The 17,902-nt window shown below is 41.8% G+C and overlaps 2 protein-coding genes across 4 annotated transcripts in view; one reads left to right on the top strand and one right to left on the bottom strand.

Moving 5' to 3' along the window:
• Washc4 (WASH complex subunit 4) overlaps positions 1 to 10,785 on the bottom strand; it is a 59,710-nt gene extending 48,925 nt beyond the window's left edge. For 2 of the 3 annotated variants that reach the window (XM_028883608.1, XM_028883609.1), the window contains exons 1-7: positions 10,639 to 10,785; positions 7,402 to 7,541; positions 4,346 to 4,399; positions 4,196 to 4,261; positions 3,308 to 3,353; positions 2,701 to 2,768; positions 526 to 608 (exon numbers count right to left, since the gene is read on the bottom strand). In XM_028883608.1, coding sequence (XP_028739441.1) covers positions 526 to 608; positions 2,701 to 2,768; positions 3,308 to 3,353; positions 4,196 to 4,261; positions 4,346 to 4,399; positions 7,402 to 7,541; positions 10,639 to 10,699 — 518 coding nt within the window. In that variant the 5' untranslated portion in view covers positions 10,700 to 10,785. Of the gene's footprint in view, positions 1 to 525; positions 609 to 2,700; positions 2,769 to 3,307; positions 3,354 to 4,195; positions 4,262 to 4,345; positions 4,400 to 7,401; positions 7,542 to 10,638 lie in introns of those variants that run through there. The other variant, XM_028883610.1, reaches the window with a different exon arrangement.
• A 6,707-nt stretch (positions 10,786 to 17,492) lies between these two features.
• Aldh1l2 (aldehyde dehydrogenase 1 family member L2) overlaps positions 17,493 to 17,902 on the top strand; it is a 42,476-nt gene continuing 42,066 nt past the window's right edge. Inside the window, exon 1 of the mRNA XM_028883607.2 lies at positions 17,493 to 17,662. Coding sequence (XP_028739440.1) covers positions 17,615 to 17,662 — 48 coding nt within the window. The 5' untranslated portion in view covers positions 17,493 to 17,614. The remainder of the gene's footprint in view (positions 17,663 to 17,902) is intronic.

Genomic DNA, 17,902 nt, shown 5'->3' with positions numbered 1-17,902 from the left:
ACAAAGAACTGATCAAATGTTAGATATAATTTCTGGTGATAAAAATAGCAAGGGCACTATGAAAATTTGGTCAGTTTTCTTAATTTCGGGGACATCTCACCTGGAAGATCATAAGAATTTTAAGTTCTTTTTCAGTGTAGACTGCCTACACTGGCTCCATCCCCAAGACTGGGTAGTTTAAGGAAAGTTACATGACAATTAAATGTATGCAGGAAAAAAAAAACACACTACTCGTGAATTAATTCTCTATCAGCTTTTTTTCTATCATGAAACCTCTTTAAATTTCTTGGGCCAACACTCTCACACAGACAGAAATCAGGTTCATGAACTTAGTGAAAACTGCATTTCCTTAGTGTATAAATACACACATTTAAAAAAAGGAATACACACCTCCAGCAGTATCTAGACATCCTCAGCGTACATACTGAGTAAATAAATGAATAAAAAGCTATTTTAAATAATTACTTTTCCAAAAAGTTCTTCCTGTTATTTCATAAAAGCCAAAACAATTCTAAAGTGCATTACTTGTTGCTGATATACAGAGCAGCCAACTGATGGATGACATTCATCACCACTTCATAGCACCTGGTAACAAAACAGGACAGCTCCTGAAATGACAAGGTGAGTGCACATTACAGGGCTGAATGTTTCCAGTCAGCTCTCCAGCTGCCTGCAGCAGACTTAGGAGCCCTCAAGCAATCAGCCCTTCTCTGGCCTCCTGACACCTCTGTGCCCTGCTTTTCACCACCCCATCTAAGCCGACTGTTTGAGTCACTCATGCAACTCCTAAACCGCAGGGACAACTCACCCTTCCCTGTAAGGTAACAAACAGCAATCTCCACTTGTCACTAAACTTCATTTGTTATCTTTAATCACAGACGTAGCTTGGCACACATCAAGTGCAATAGCACTTACCCCACAGACGTGTATCGATAATCATTAATTCAGATCTACTCTGCCCAGATCTGAAAATTTGTTTACAGGAGCTCTCAACTTTTAACCTTACAGAACCAATTTCCACCTGAAATACTTAAAACCTTATGAAATCTTCATCTGTTCTAAACTGTAAGCCTTGAGCAAGACTTTTTGTGGCTTTTATGTGCTAGTCTTCCCCAACACCAAGAGCAGTTTCACACATGCATGCACAGAAAACACACACGTCTATACACACACACACACACACAGCTCACCAAACACATCAGATGAATTCTGGACAGTGAACTTTTTACACAGTTACTAGTGAGAGACCTATACACAATCTGAAGTCTTTGAAAATAAAAATAATGTGTAATTTTTTTTTAAACAGGTTTTTGCTACATAGGCCAGACTACTCTTCAACTCAGTATCCTAACTCAGCCTTCTCAGTGCTTAGAGTGCTATGATACAGGCATTATCAATGTGCTAAACATCAGGTTTTAACTTCAAACAGCTCATTTTACATTGGTTGTTAAACTTCTGAAGGTTAAACGATAGCAGGAAAATAAAAACACAAACACAGCAAAAAGGCAGAAATAAGTGCAGATATAGAAAGATTCCCTAAGCCAGAAGTAGAACAAATCAATTAAAAGATTGTCAGGTGGTATAAAAAAGCAAATCCAGATACACCCACTTGTCACTTTCCCTCAGATACTTTAGAAGCATCATTAGCTCGCTCAGCTGTTTTACAGACACCAGAGTGTTCTCGGACAACCATAAGGCTACTGTGCAACTAAACAAGGCTCCTATGGGAGCAAGCTTCTGCATTAGTTCTCCTGTGTGTGTGTGTGTGTGTGTGTGTGTGTGTGTGTGTGTGTGTGTAAGAGTTTATAATAAAAGTATTCAAAAAAATTGTTTCTTTGTCAAGTATGTATGTGTGTGCCTGTACATATAGGTATGCACATGGAGGCCAGAGGCATCGGATCCCTAGAGAGGAAGTTTCGTGTAGCTGTAAGACCCTGATAACCAGTGTAAGGAACTGAACTGGGGTCCTCTGGAAAAAAAATACATGCTCTTAACCAATGAACCAAAACAAGCTTTCCAGCACACAAAAAAAAGTTTTTGAATTTTTATCTTACTTTTTATGTGTATGGTCTCATCTACATGTATGTCTATGCACCAAGAATGCCTGGTGCCCAAGCCAGAAGAGGGAATTGGGTCCCTCCAAAATGGAGTTATAAACGTGGTTGTGTGTTGAGAATCAAACCCCAGTCCTGTGGGAGGAGCAGCCAGTGCTCTTCATGGCTGAGCATCTCTCCAGTCCCCCAAACACATTTTTAAACTTAAAAAGATAAGTTGTCCATAAATGAAATTATACAAATCCCATTAAGACAATCTATTAAAACAAATTTAAACAACTGTTCACATCTCTCGATGTTCCCCTAAAATCCCTTAGAAACCATTCCAGAGTTATGATCTCCTACACTATAACCCCATGCTAAGTAACTATTTCACTCTCTGAGTACGAGCCCTCAGCATCGAATGTTTCAGAACTCTTCAATCATGTGTAATCTTTATGCAAAATTATAAAGAGAAGACTCAGCCAGTCATAGTGATGCACACCTTGAATCTCAGAATGTGAAGAGGCAGAGACAGATGAATCTCTTATAAGTTTGAGGAGCCTACTCTACATAGTGAGCTCTAGAACAGCCAAGGCTACCTCATAAGGCCCCGTCTCAAATAAATGAATCATTGGCTCAAGAGAAAGTAAAACAAAGTAGTTACCTGTAAGAAGGAAACGAATCTCCCCATCTGAATCTGGCAGTCCCCTTCCACCATGCTGGAGTCTGCAGCTTAAAGAGCAGTGTGAGGTTTAGTTCAAGTGTTTATTTAAATTCAGCCACAGAGACACAGTTCTTTCACTGGTGCACAGGACCAAAAACACTGGACTTTTACACAGAAGGGGAAACCGGCATGGTCATAAACCATATACACTTTCAAACAGCCACGCCTCACCACCAAGTGAACCCCAAAACTGGTCCAGTCACAGGACTTTCTCACTGATGAAACAACAAACACCAGTCCTAGAGAATTTGCTGCCATGACTCTACTTTTCACTTGTTTAACCAAACCAGTGAAGCAATGAAAAAACTGAATGCTAGGAGCTGGAGAGCTGGCTCAGCAGTTAAGAGCACTTGCTGCTTTTCCAGAGGACCCAACTTTGGTTCCCAGCACCCACACAACACAAAATAAATAAATATTTAAAAAATTTGAATGCTTGTTTTTCTACATGTTCTATAACCATGTTAGTTCAAGAATGGTCTGCTAGCTTTTTGCTCACTTTAGCTTCATAATAGGTAGCAATAAAAGCAATTCTAAAATTTTAACTTACCTCCTTCACCATAGAACAAGAGACCATTGTAAAACTTAGTTTCAGCCTGTTTTAAAGAAAATTAAAATAATTTAAAAGGTTGCTTTCAAATCCTATGCTCTCTTAATTCTCTAATAACATACTACATCACTTAAATATATTTCAAGAACTGCTTTCCAATGAATTCAGCTTCCCTTTAAAGTAACGAGGATAACTACTGTCACTAAAAGCTAAGCCTGATCCTTTCAACCTTTACCTCATCATCTGACCACCCTCATTATCACAAATCTTCCCACAAGCTCAGTCAGCAGTCACAGACTATAAAAAAGGGGAGAGGAAAATGATGAAGTTCACTAATGTCTATCTAAGTTCAGTGGCTCCAAATCCATATAAAAAGTTTAGACTTAAAAAAAAAAAAAAAAAAGAAAAAGCTGGGAGGTGGTGGCACACGCCTTTAATCCCAGCACTCAGGAGGCAGAGGCAAGTAGATCTTTATGAGTGTGAGGCCAGCCTGGTCTACAAAGTGAGTTCCAGGACAACTAGGGCTACACAGAAAAAACCCTTTCTCGAAAACCCAAAAACCAAGGGAGTCTGGGGGGGGGGGGCAGGAACGTCTGGATAGCCAGCATACACAACAGATGTACTACTCAGGAGGTGTGCAGACCTACATTAAAAGTGTTCCTATTAGTGATTCCACTGTAACCCCAACTTCTCCACCTGTTCCTTACCTGCTGCTGCCATCCTAAGCATTACAAAGTAAGTAAGTACTCAATGAATGCTAGGATTATTGTTAAGTACTCCTTACTATCAGGACTGCTGTTATTTTAAGTGGGTCAGTATTTATTGCATACTGCACAGATAAAAACCCAAATATGCTTTTAAATGATCTTAAAGAATATAAACAAGTACCTCATATTTTAATTTCTTGATCTCACAACAAAGTGCAGCATAAACAGTGATGACTTTGTTTAAGACCTAGTTTTATAAATAAAACAGAAAAAAGTAAATTGTAATTAATGAAGCATTTTTTGAATGCACTTTAGGTTTAGGATAACATACCTTGTTTTCAGTCTTTATGAGTTCCAAAAGGGAGGATTGTTCATATGGCAGAAGCTACAGAAACAAAAGAATATTGCTAAATTTGAAGAAAAAACAAATCACTGCAAATGTAAATATATAAAATGAGATTAAATGGATTACAGTTAAGCCTGTTAGAGCCTACATTCAGCATTAGCATCAACTCAAGTATTGTTTCTGATAACCTCAACAAAGGAAGCAAAGTGCAACACACTAGAGGGGAAACGCCTCAACACAACACAACGCACTCTACTAGTTCCAGCTGTGCTCTAGGACAGAGGTGGCTGATGGTGGGAGTACAGTAAGAAAACACTAATAGTGAGCTCCAGCCTTCTGGAAAGTGTCAGGCAAGCATATACTTAATAAGATGTTGTAACCAAAAGGGCCAAACAAAACAGAACACTGGGGCTGGAGAGATGGCTCAGTGGTTAAGAGCACTGACTGCTCTTCCAGAGGACCCGGGTTCAACTCCAGTACCCACATGGCAGCTAACAACTGTAACTCCAGTTCCATGGGATCTGGTATCCTCACACATACATACAGGCAAAATAACAATAAAAAAAAAAGAGTAAGTTTTAAAAAAACAAACAGAACACTGAAAAAGCTCAGAAACAAAATACAGTGCAGGCACTTTTATCACCTAATGCAGCTTCATTCCTACCTGGCTCATAAAACTTTTCTGATTGTTATCTAAAACGAATTTTCTATTAAGTGAAAACTGGACCTTTCTTTTAGTTACATACTAACAATAAAGTATATACGTAAATTAAAAATAACTTCTCTCATTTAGTTTATAATTTCTATTTATAGAGAGCTTACTGGGATCTGACTCTTGCAGAGCAGCAAACAAAATAATTTCCCAATAAAAGGACTAAAGAAAGGTTTCAGGGTAAGTGGGGAGGGGAAGGGCTGTACAAGAAGATAAAGATTTGAAAGTTTCTATTGATAGAAATTAAAAGCTGAGACAATTTTATCCTTTCACAAGACCATGAAGTATCATTTCACATTCACTAGGACAGTTGTGATTTTAAAAGATAGATAATAATAAACATTGGCAATAATACAAACAAACTCAAACACTCCTATATTACTGATAGGGATGTAAAATAGTGTGGCCACATCATGAAAAAGACGAGAAAGGGGTCAGCAAAACAGCTCAACAGAGGGAGCTGGAGAGATGGCTAGGCGGTTAAGAGCACTGACTGCTCTTCCAGAGGTCCTGAGTTCAATTCCCAGTAACCACATGGTGGCTCACAACCATCTGTAATGAGATCTGGGGTGCCCTCTTCTGGCCTGCTGTCATATATGCTGTATACATAATTAAAAAAAAAAAAAAAAAACCTTAAAAAAAAAAAAAACAGCTCAACAGATAAAGGCACAGATCACGTACACAAACACACACAAATATGTGTAAAATAAAATCCTCAGAAAATTAAGCATAGTTACCATTACAACTCAGTAATTCTACTTCTAGAATATATGTGTGCACGACATGAAAACATGCCTACATAAAAAATAACTAGCATTATTTCCAACAGCCAAAAGTAGAAAGCTTAAATGTCTATCCACTAAAGAATGGATAACTATGTGGCATAAGGGTTCCATACAATGGACCACATCACTTATCAATTTAAAAAATATGTATTAACATTGGCTACACCAGACGAGCTTTCAAAACATGGTTTAAGTGAAATGCCAGGTACAAATGCTCACATACTGCATGATCTCATTCATTTGAAACATCTAATAAAGACAAGTCCAGAGAGACATGCAGTCTGGTGGCCTGTGACTAGTGGATACGTGTGGATGGATATGTGTGCGATCGCGAGCACGCATGCATGCGTGCGTGCGTGCGTGCGTGCGTGCGTGCATGCGTGTGTTTGAGGGGGACTTAAGTATAATATTTCCTTTTTTTGTTTTGTTTTGTTTTGTTTTGTTTTTGTTTTCGAGACAGGGTTTCTCTGTGTAGCTTTGCGCCTTTCCTGGAACTCACTCTGTAGTCCAGGCTGGCCTTGAACTCATAGAGATCCGCCTGGCTCTGCCTCCCGAGTGCTGGGATTAAAGGCGTGTGCCACCACCGCCCGGCCTTTCTTTTCTTTCTCTCTCTCTCTCTCTCTTTCTTTCTTTCTTTTTTTTAAGATATCCTTTTTAGATGGTGAAAATGTTCTAAAATTGATGATGGTAATGGACAAAGAAATCTGCAAATATACTTTTTTAAAACCACTAATCGTACAATTTAAATGGGTAAACTACAGTCAAGTCTCATGCCTGTAATTCTAGCATTCAAGAAGCTAAAGGAAGAGGAGTCTGAGTTTGAGGCTAGCTGGGTCACACAGTGAATCTCCAGCCAGCTAGGGTCACACAGTGAAACCATGTCCCAAAACACACAAAAAAAGATGAACTGTATTATCTATGAGTTACAACTCACAAAAGAAAAGCTAATGTATGATTTAGGAGGATGGTTGGCAAAGGAGAGCTCAGCACATGTTATCTATCACTTAAGTGGTGACAGACCACTGCCTTAAAGTAGAATACGCTAAGGGTATCTTATTTATATACATTAACAAAGCATCCCCAGTGTTTAAGAGCACTGGCTGCTCTTCCTGAGGACCTGGTTCAATTCCCAGCACTCACTTGGCAGCTCACAACTGTCTGTGACTCCAGTTACAGAGGATCAGGCACCCTCACACAGACATACATGCAGACAAAACACCAATGCACATAAAATAAATAAATAAAATTTAAAAAAGCATTCCCACATTAAGATCCCCAATTTCATTCAAGGGTGCTTTTGGGAAATGACAGAAATGTTTCATGCCTTCATTACAATATATGGTGAATGAGCTCTTTGTTCAGCAAAATTCAATGAGAAATCCTTTAAAAAATCAGAATATTTGACTACATATAAAATAACTACAATAAAAGAAACAAATACAATGTGTCCATCTAGCTCTTTTCATTTCCTTGAAGATAAAAAACAAGGCTAGGCCAAACAAATGGATCTCGTGTTATGATACTTTGATGAAATAAATTCAGACCTTTAATGCTATAGGATCAAGATTGAAATCCCAAACATCTCCAATCAAATCATCCAGTGCGTCCTCAATTCTTCTCAATTGAGATGTATACTCCTCAAGGAATTTCCCGTAATTCTTAAGCTGGACTTCAGCATGAATTTCTAAATTTTGAAACAGAATGTTACAATTACAAAGAATGAATGGCAGAATACTAGCTTTATGTAATCTCAAAAACTGCAGCAAAACACTGTTAATTATTACTTTGTAGTGCCTCACTTCTTGGAAATAAAGTTCCAAATTTAAAAGAGTCATTCAGCTTTGAATTTCCTCCAAATATGTGAAAGTACTTGAAAACCTGCAGCCCCTTACCCTAGAACCAGGGTAACCAGCCCGAGTTACACCTCAGACAACTCAGGGTCCAGAAGCTATACTATTTTTTAGTCACACACACCTCTGTTGCAAAGGATTATCAACTACCTGATGGAGAGCAGGTATAAAACTCTGTGTTGTTACAGAGCAAATTTTAAAAAGTTGACTAACTCTATACATATTAAAATGTTTAAGAATATATCCAAATTTTTGTTTACATGGAGTTTTTAGACCTGCTACATTATATTATTATTTCTGTAATTCCCAGCTTACCAAAATGCTTTAGACTTGTTTAATTATTTAGCTATTATAATCAAGATGCAAAGGCCAGATAAAACATACTGGCTGAGGCAGGGCTGGAGAGATGGCTTATCTATTAAGATCACTGGCTGCTCTTCTAGAACACTGAGGTTCAGTTCCCAGCACTCATGTGGCAGTTCTGTAACTCTGGATCCAGGGGATCCAATACCAACTTCTGGCCTCTGCAGGTACTGCACAAACATGTAAAATAAGAAAACAATATAAAAAATAAAAAGACAGCTGGGATTTACAGAATTTATATATTAGTAGATGACTTTAGGCTTAGAGCCACTGGAATAAGTTGGATTTTTCAGAAGCCAATTCACCAAAATTAATAAACATTCCATCTTATACTTAAGAATGTTACTTATTCAAAAAATTCAATTCTAGTTCAGTTTCTTTTACTGACATATAAAACTTTATTCAGTCTTTGTCTTCTAAAAAATTTTTCCTGAGCTGGGGGCAGTGGTGGCGCACTCCTTTAATCCCAGCACTTGGGAGGCAGAGCCAGGCGGATCTCTGTGGGTTCGAGGCCAGCCTGGTCTCCAAAGCGAGTTCCAGGAAAGGCGCAAAGCTACACAGAGAAACCCTGTCTCGAAAAAACAAAAAAAAAACAACAACAACAAAAAAAAATTTTCCCTTCAAATTTGAAGTGTGGAGCCGTTATGAAATATAGTATTTCTGATTCAAACTGTATGGAATACAGACACTTGACCTTTAATCTGCAGCTGAGGCTGGGGCATCAATTCAGTTCACTAAGACTTCTGTCTCATGACAGCACTCCTCTAGTTAATTTTGGAAAACAATTAGTCTAGATATGATTCACAGTCCAAAAACTAATGAAAGCCAGGCACAGAGAAATCTATTACCTACAGTTAACAACTCCATGTTAATGTCTTACTCTATTATACTAGATGACCAAATTATCATTTGACCAGCAAATGGATTCTTAAAAGACTAAACTAGAAAAACATGCTCAAAGATCACCTGGTTAGACCAAGGTAAAAAACAACTGAAAACCTGCAGAAACACTTAAGTTCCTTGCTGATAAGATATCGAATCGCTGTGAACAAATAAAAGTTAAAGTGCAAACCAGACTTTTCTCCCAACAAACTGCACTTCTTGGTTTCTTTTTCTTTTTCTTTTTTTTTTTTTTTGGTTTTTCGAGACAGGGTTTCCCTGTGTAGCTTTGCGCCTTTCCTGGAGCTCACTTGGTAGTACAGGCTGGCCTCGAACTCACAGAGACCCGCCTGCCTCTGCCTCCCGAGTGCTGGGATTAAAGGCGTGCGCCACCACCGCCCGGCGGTTTATTTTTCTTAATGGCATTTTCGCACATATGTGTGCGTATATTGAGTCCTCACCCATGCTCTCTTTCCCCAGTCCTGTTTTCCCCAAACCTCTGGAGTCTAATAAAATACCCACATATTAATATGATAAATTAACTGATAACTCATTCTACTGCAAGCTGAAACACCCAATATACCTTCATTCCACTTTGGCCAGATGCAAAAAAACAAAAAAAACCACCTGACAAGATGCAGTTCACTTTAAAACCAAAAATACAAAAAAAGAAAAATGGTTATTATCCTTCCACCCAGATTTTTCTTCATTCTGGGTAAGACCTAATACCTTAAGAAATGCTTACTCAAAGTCTGCACAGCACCCTGATGCAGTCCAACTGGATCTAGAGGCAAATAAAACCTAAGTACGTACAAACCTGTACATGTTATAATCTCTAAAATAGTTCACGACTCTGCTGTAGTTTTTTAAAATGGCATTCCTACTCTGGGGAAAGATATGAATCTAAAAAATTCTCAAATAACTTGCCCTAATTTCTCTTCTGTCACACAGAAGATTAAAAAAAAAAAAAAAAAAAAAAAAACCAACCCCAAGAGTTTCTCTAATATAACTAGACTGGCTTGTACATTTTGATGAAAGAAACTGTAAGGCTGTTAGGATTGGACTTCTGATTTTAAAAATAAAATCGGACGACTCAATTTCATTAAACAACTGCAAAGCAGATCTGGTTAAAATAATAATAATAATAATAATAATAATAATAAACTTAAAAAACTTTTCAGCTGCACTGACAATTACATGTTTTTAAAAAACATAAAAATCAATACAAGGCCTAGAAGGGATAAGATGATATTCCCGTGTTGATTGATGTTTTTGGTTTTAATGCCAGGTAGAGCTGTTTTTCGCTCTTCCATGGTTCTAAGAACGTGAACCCAAACTTCAAAAGTTGGTTTGAGAAGCAAAGAAAAACAGGAAGCCGAAACGGGAACCCAGACTCTTCTAGAACTGAAGGTTCAGAGCATCTGGCGCAAGCCCTGGGATGGGATGGGCAACCCGGGAGGCTGGCCTCTAGCGGCGGGCCCCAGGGACCGGTCCCCCCTGGCCGGCCCCCGTTACCCGGAGGGACGCCGGGCACGAGCGCGCGGCCGGACGAGACCCCGGCAGTCACTCAGCACCGCACGCCCGGTCCAGCCCGCGGGAGAGTCCCGGGTGGGCGGCTGCACAGCACCGCACCGCGCCGCTCTCCCCGGGCCGCGCCACCCGGCCCGCCTCGCCCGACTGCAGCCTTACTCTGCGAGCCGTCGTCCACGCGGTCGAACTCCCAGTCCGGCGACAGAGTGTCTACGGCCATCGCCGCGGCACCTCCCACAGACACGTCCCCGAGCAGCCACCGCCGCGACGCGGGCCTCACCCCAGCCGCTGTCACGCCACGTGACTTCCGGCCTCGGCCCCGCCCCCGCGCGCCGGAGCCAGTGGACTCTCGGCCCTGCGGACCGCGGGCGCCGCTGGGAAAGCGAGTCCGTCCGCCTGCGCCCGTCGCGGCCGCCATAGTGACGGTAGCTGTTGGAATCCTGCATCCTTTCTCTGGCCTCGCTGCCGTTTGCGTCTGTTCTCTGGCTACATTCAGTTTCTCCTTACTGTGTCCGGGCTGTTTTTAATACCTACGGGAGTTACTCTATCAATCTGATAAGGAAAGAGTGGAAATAAGGGGGTGGGGCCCAACGCAAAGACAGGGAGGGTCCTTCACTAGGACGCTGCCCTGGCCCGTGGACCAAGAAGTCTTGTCTCACTAGCTCCCTTTCTGTCTTTACTAAACCTCTTGGTTCTTCCGCCCCCGTGCACTTCCTGTCCCAATTGTTTTTGCTTTTGTTTTGATTTTTGAGAAAAGACCTCTGTGTGTAAAAGAGTAGTGACTTTAGGAACGCTACCAAACAACATCACTGTGGGCTTGCTTTATACCTACTGTTCTTCCTTGTTTTAAAGAAGGTGGGGTGGGAATTGTGTTACCCGGAGTTCTACATTTATCCTAAAGTTTACACAAAAAGCTATATATCAGCTCGGTTTTTAGTAAGTGCTGATACGAAACAGTCTAAATATCCATCAAAAAGTAATAATGTAAAAACTTAGGGCATCCATACTCTGAATTCCTAGAGAGCTATAAATGAAATAGGTCTTGAATGGCATGAAAAACAAGACAGGAGGCGATTTTAGAACAATGCATATTTTCGTTGTTACAATCTCTCCAAACATGCATATATGCTCATGTGTTTGCAAATACATATTTTTTTTTTTAAAGCAAGTACAAAGACTCATTATTTATAGGGAGCAAATTCCATGTTGTATTACTATTGAATGATTTGATTAACAAATGCTTCGTTTTCACTCGTCTTCTACCTCCTCCCCCACCCTGTGTGTGCTGGGGCCAAACCCAAGGCCTGGTAATGCCAGGAGGGGGGTCTCACCTCGGTTTTTTTAAGACTGATCTCAGTATGGAGTCCAGACTGGCCTGAAGTTTTTGATCTCTCCATTTCTGTCTCTTTAGGGCTGGGATTATAGGAGTGCACTCATGCCCAGCTTCAAACTTTTGATTTTTAATCATTAAGCTTGCTTATTAGACTTTAGCCTCCATCTTACAGGTACTTAGACGGTGCTCTCTAGTGCTGGGTTTTTATCATAACATTATTTCTTTTTTTAATACTTTGTTACTTTATGCTTATGCATTTTTGTTTGTAGTTGGTTTTTGCCCGTGTCTATCTATGTGTAACATGTGTGTGCCTGGTGCCCACAGAAGCCAGAAAAAGGCATTGGATCCCCTGAAACCAGAGTTACAGATGGTTGTGAGTCACCTTGTGGGTTCTGGAAATAGAACCTGGGTCCTTTGGAAGAGCAGCAAGCACTCTTAACTACTTGAGCTATTTCTTAAACCCCCATACCATTATCTCTATTGAGGAATTTTAAGCAGTAAAAACAGTACAAGTTAAAAAGCAGTTAATAAAAATGATATTCATGGGGCTGGAGAGATTACTCACTGGTTAAAGGCACTGGCTGATCTTGTAGAGGACCCAGGTTCAATTCCCAGCACCCACATGGCAACAGCTCACAACCATCTGTGACTTCAGTTCCAGGGGATCCAACAACTTCACAGACATACGTGTAGGCAAAGCACCAATGCACATAAAATAAAGATAAGTTAATTATTTTTAAAAATGAGATTCATAAGGATTACATCATTCTTATATACAATAAAATGAGTATTTGGTATGGTAATTTATAAAAACAGAGAGACAAACAGCAGTGTTCCCACACAGGCAAAGTGGCCAAAAGTCACTCAGTCAAAACAAGCCACCACATGAGGACAGTATGGAGATACCTAGAACTTACTCTTGTGGGAGTAAATACTTTCTACACTTCAGAAAGTTTGTAATTGGACCTTCAAGATGTCTCAGTGAGTAAAAATGTCTGCCATGACTGACAACCTGAGGTAGAGCCCCCCCCCCGCCCCTCGCCCCCTTGTGCCTCCCCCCAAGGAGAGACAATTCTTGCAGGTTGACCTCTGACCCCTCCCACACTCATCTTGGCACAAAGCTGCAGCTGGCTGTCCTCAGACTTTTAGCCATGCTCCTGCCTCTGCCTCTGGAGTGCTAGGATCACAGGTGTACACCATCTCATCAGCTGCCAAAAAAACAGACTTGTCTAGGCTGGGTAAAGAATTTGCCATGCAGGCCTGAGACCCAGAGTTCGAATCCCCAGTAGCCATGTAAAAAGCTGTCTACCTGTAACCTCAGTGCTAGAGACAGTGTGTAGACGGTGTAGACAGGTGGATGGCTGGGGCTGGGCAGCCACTGATCTAGCTCCAGGTTCAGTGAGAGAACCTGTTTCAGGAGAATGATGAAGCAGGTCAGCTGGCATCCTTCTCTGGCCTCCTGGCATACAGGACAGCTGATGTCCTTCTCTGGTCTCTTGGTGTATGCATGGACAGGCACAGCCCCACACACATGCACACACACAGACACACACAGAGACACACAGACACAGACACACACACAGACACACACACAGACAAACAGACACACACAAATAGACACACAGACACACACACAAATAGACACACACAGACACACACACACACCAAATAAAATGAAATAAAATAAAAGTAAAGTTAAAAAAATATTTACCTGTGCCAAGCTGAGAAAAACAACAAGTGTAGGAGTGGAATTAATGAGAAGAAACGAGACAGAGGACAGAGGGATGCAAGGGGTGACATCTTAAGAGAGATGAGTGGGAGGGAACTGAGAAATTTTGTCCACTGACTTTTGTCTTTCGGTTGGGAAATTCCCGCTGCTAGCAATGTGGGGCAGCCTGAGGTTCAGGCAGCTTGAGACCCTCGGGTGTGCTGGGACTTCGTATCTCGGACAAAGGGAAAAGGAAGCCACAACACTGAGTCTGTTATCTAAGAGTGTCTTTCATTTAGACCTTTTTTGCTGCTATTCCTCAGCTGATGTGTTCAATTCATACTGCCTCCTCTATTTCAAAGACGAATTGGAATTTAAAAAGATTCCATGAGTCAGGTGGCACTCGGGAGGCCCAGGCAGGCAGATTTCTGTGAGTTCAAGGCCAGCCTGGTCTACAGAGTGAGTTCCAGGACAGCCAAGAACAGCTAAGGCTACACAGAGAAACCCTGTCTCACCAAAAAAAACACCCCACCATCCATGAAAATTTCAGTCACCTAACATAAATCTTCTTTAGAACAAAACATTAAAATAAAGTAATTGCATGATAAAAGTGATATTATAAGTGATAGTGTGAATAATAAAAGAATAAATAATGGTAAAAATGTGAGAGTATAATCATTTTAATATTCTGTTTCTGTACATTAGGGTAAAATATATTCTTGGTTATTATATTATTAATTATAAAAATATATTATTTTTCATTGAGGATTTCACACATGAATATCATGTGTTTTGATCAAATCCATCCCTATTCCCTCCCCTCCAAATCACCTTCTACTCCAGCCACTTTGCCACCAACTTCATGTGTTATCCCTTCCTCCCTCTCTGCCTCCCCCCAAAAGCCCACTGAACCCACTTAGTGGGTCTGTATAGGTATAGGCTCACCTTACTGGGGCATGGGTGGCCTCCGAGGAGCTACATGCCTGATGAGAACTTACTCTTCCTCCTCAGCAGCTGTCAATTGCCAGTAGCTTCTCAGCTAGAGGCGGAGCTTCACGAGCCCCTCCCATGTCCATGCTGGCATTCGGGCTGGCTTGGTCTTGTGCAGACCTTGTGAATGAACACAGGCACAGTTGCCAACTCACTTGTACTGACATGTCCAGCAGATACTGTTTTGAAGCAGATACCCACTACTTCTGGATCTCACAGCCTTCCTACCTGCTCCTCCATGGTGCTGAGACCTACAACTAACTGGAGCTACTATCAGTAGATACCAGGTGTGGTTATTTACTCTCCGTATTTCACTGGAGACAGAGTGACTCCCCTGGACTCTGCCATCAGTCCAAGGCCATGTCACAGCTGCAGCCTCCTCAGATGCAGCTCCTCTTTGTCTCTTCAGTCCCAGACACATCCACCAGTTTTCATGCTACAGTTTCAAGTCAAAACTCAGAGGCCCTGTTGTCCTAAGCCCATTTTACCTCCTCAATTTCCTTCCTTTCAAGCCATCCTCAAAATTCAAAAGTGATTTTGATTGCCTGGGAAAGCCGGTTTCTCTAGATTATAAAACAATCTGTGGGAACAGATTATGTTTTATGATCTTCACTTCTCTTCTGTATTACAGTGCTATGAACATTATCTTGAGAAATATTTAAATGTTTACAAACTTTCAATGCATCTTTCCTATAATTGCATTGTATCAATCTTTACACATTCTTAATGATAGCATTCTACTACTTGAACTAAAATTAATTTTTTATTTATGAAGCATTGAGTGCGGTAGGCTTTCTTGGACTGCCAGCCCCCAAATCATGATATGGAGACTTATTATTAATTATGAATGCTCGACTTTAGCTTAGGTTTGTTTTTTTTTTAAACTTAAATTAACCCATTTCTACTATGTGCTGCCCTGAGGCCTGTTTACATCATCTATGTATTGTCCATCCTGCTTTCCTGCTTCCTCCATGTCTGACTAGCTGGCTCACCTTTTCTCTCTGCTCACCATCCCTGCCTATCCCTTCTCTGCCTGGCTATTGGCTGTTCAGCTTTTTATTAGACCAATCAGGCGCCTGAGGCAGGCAAGGTAAAACAGCAACACATCTTTACATAGTTAAAAAATGCAGCATCAACAAATGAACACTTCTTTAAATAGTTAAACAATTATTCTGCAACACAAACAGATGCAACACATCTTTATGCAGCTAAATAAATATTCTATTCCACAACACATGAGAATGTCGAAATAAAAAGATTTCAGCTTCAGAAAATACTTATCCATTTTATTCCTTAGATACTGAAGGCAGACTCTTACGTGATCTGGGCTGGACATCCATGTGACCAGTTCCTACCAGGAAGGTTCAGCTCAGGCCATACACTTTCCCCAAGCTGATATACATAGTTACTGATATACATATCAGTAAAACTGGAACAAAAAAAACTAGTCTGGAGATACTGGTAGGATTATAGGCAATGTCCTGGATGGGGGCTGGAGAGAGGGCTCAACAGTTAAGAGCTCATACTGCTCTTATAGAGGACGAGAGTTCAGTTTCCATCACCCACTTCAAGTGACTTATGACCTCCTGTAACTCCCCTCTGAGGGCATCAGCACTCACTCACAGATACCCACATACAAACAACACATTGCACATAATTTAAAATGAGGTAAAAAAAATTAAAAAAGGAAAGAAGCTCCCTAAATAATGCGCATGAACTTCGAGTGCTCAGAAGTGAAATGGATTCAGTAACATTCTCTTCACATTATTACAAAGAAAATACCAGAGCCAGTGACAACCCTCTCAGAGACTTCTTTGTAAATGAACACATTTCATCGTTTGTTTGGGGTTAAAAAGAATGTGTTTATGAAATCAGAGGCGGGGGAAGAAAGCCAAATCTCTCTCAGATCTGGCTTTTCTAGCTTCTGTAGCATCCAGTGCTGTTTGTTGTCCAGGCATGACTAAGTAAATCAAGTGGGTTGTTTAAAGGTAGTAGGGACTGTGGAGTCCACCAAAGAGCAAGGCATATGTATAGAAATGGCAGAGAAAGTGGTTCTTCTGCTCAATTAATGAGCTCATAATAAACATTTGGGGAAAAACTATCACATGTAGAGAAGAACATCAAGAAACAAGAGTGTATGCCAGCCCCGAACTTGGGGCTAAGAAGTCATTTTGGGACAAGGGTTCCATTACAGCATGTGTAAGAGTTTCTTCAGAGAGGCAAGGGACAAATACAAATATGAATTATCTACTGGGGACCAGATCTGTGCAACAAGCCCAGTGGGCAGTGTCTCACCGATGCTGTCTGTCATCCTCCGATGATCGAGGTATCAGGCTATTTCTCAAGCAAGGGTGCCCAGCACCTTACCTTCCCAGCTCAGCCCGAACAAGCATTCGGACATATAGCTCAAGCCAGTCGCTTTCCTGAGACTGTTACTTAAGGACTTAGAGTCCAGAAGCCATGGACAGGCAAGAACATGAGGCTGGGGTGGGAGAGAGAGAGAGAGAGAGAGAGAGAGAGAGAGAGAGAGAGAGAGAGAGAGAGAGAGAGAGAGAGAGAGAGAGAGAGAGAGTAAACAAGGGCACACTTACTGCAGGGCCCAGCCCATGAAATGGTGCCACCCACAATCAATCAGCCCAAGAAATATTCCATCTAGGCAATCCCTTTCCCAGGCCATTCTACCTTGTGCCAAGCTGATAAAGAAAAGTAACCCTGGCAGGGTGTCGGATGGACCATTATAAGGCACATCTCTCTTCCTGACTCCGAGGGGTCTGAGTAACTAACTGGTGGAAGGTCCCCACCTCTAGTGAACGCCTAGGCTATCCTTGGAGCTGAGGCGGAGTCTAGGCAGCTTCCAAGAGATGCCCCTGGGGGTGCGCATCAATTGGTTCCCAAGACCTGTCCGGGTCACGTGTGCGGGAGGGGGCGGGGCGGGGACAGGAGCTCTGCCAGCCGAGGGGCGGGACCTGCCAGCCGAGGGGCGGGACCTGCCAGCCGAGGGGCGGGTCCGTGAGCAAAGCTTGAACTGAACACTCTGCAGCCCTGGTGCCCCCACTTCCCGCGCCTGCCTCCGAGCCCGTGGCAATCTCACGCTTCTCGCCATCATGCTGTGGCCAGGTTGCCAGGCGCTTCGGCACTTCTCCACCGGCCAGGTAAGTCCAACCGAAGCGAGCATCTATGTCCTGGTCTTGCTTTCTAAGACCCCAGGGGCTGCCGGACTGGGACGGCGAGGCTGGGGTGGGCAGTGATGACCAGACCTTGCTAGAAGGGACCGCAGCATTTTTCAGACTGGGCGACTTCAGAGAAGGCTGTTGCAGTCTCCGGGATGGGAAATGTCAAGTGAGCCTTTGTCTCCTGCAGGGAATGAGTTGCAGACGAGGTTATTGAACGTG

This window comes from Peromyscus leucopus, chromosome 18 (genome assembly GCF_004664715.2).
Source record: "Peromyscus leucopus breed LL Stock chromosome 18, UCI_PerLeu_2.1, whole genome shotgun sequence".
Lineage (NCBI taxonomy): Eukaryota > Metazoa > Chordata > Mammalia > Rodentia > Cricetidae > Peromyscus > Peromyscus leucopus.
This window is presented reverse-complemented; position numbering and strand designations above follow the sequence as displayed.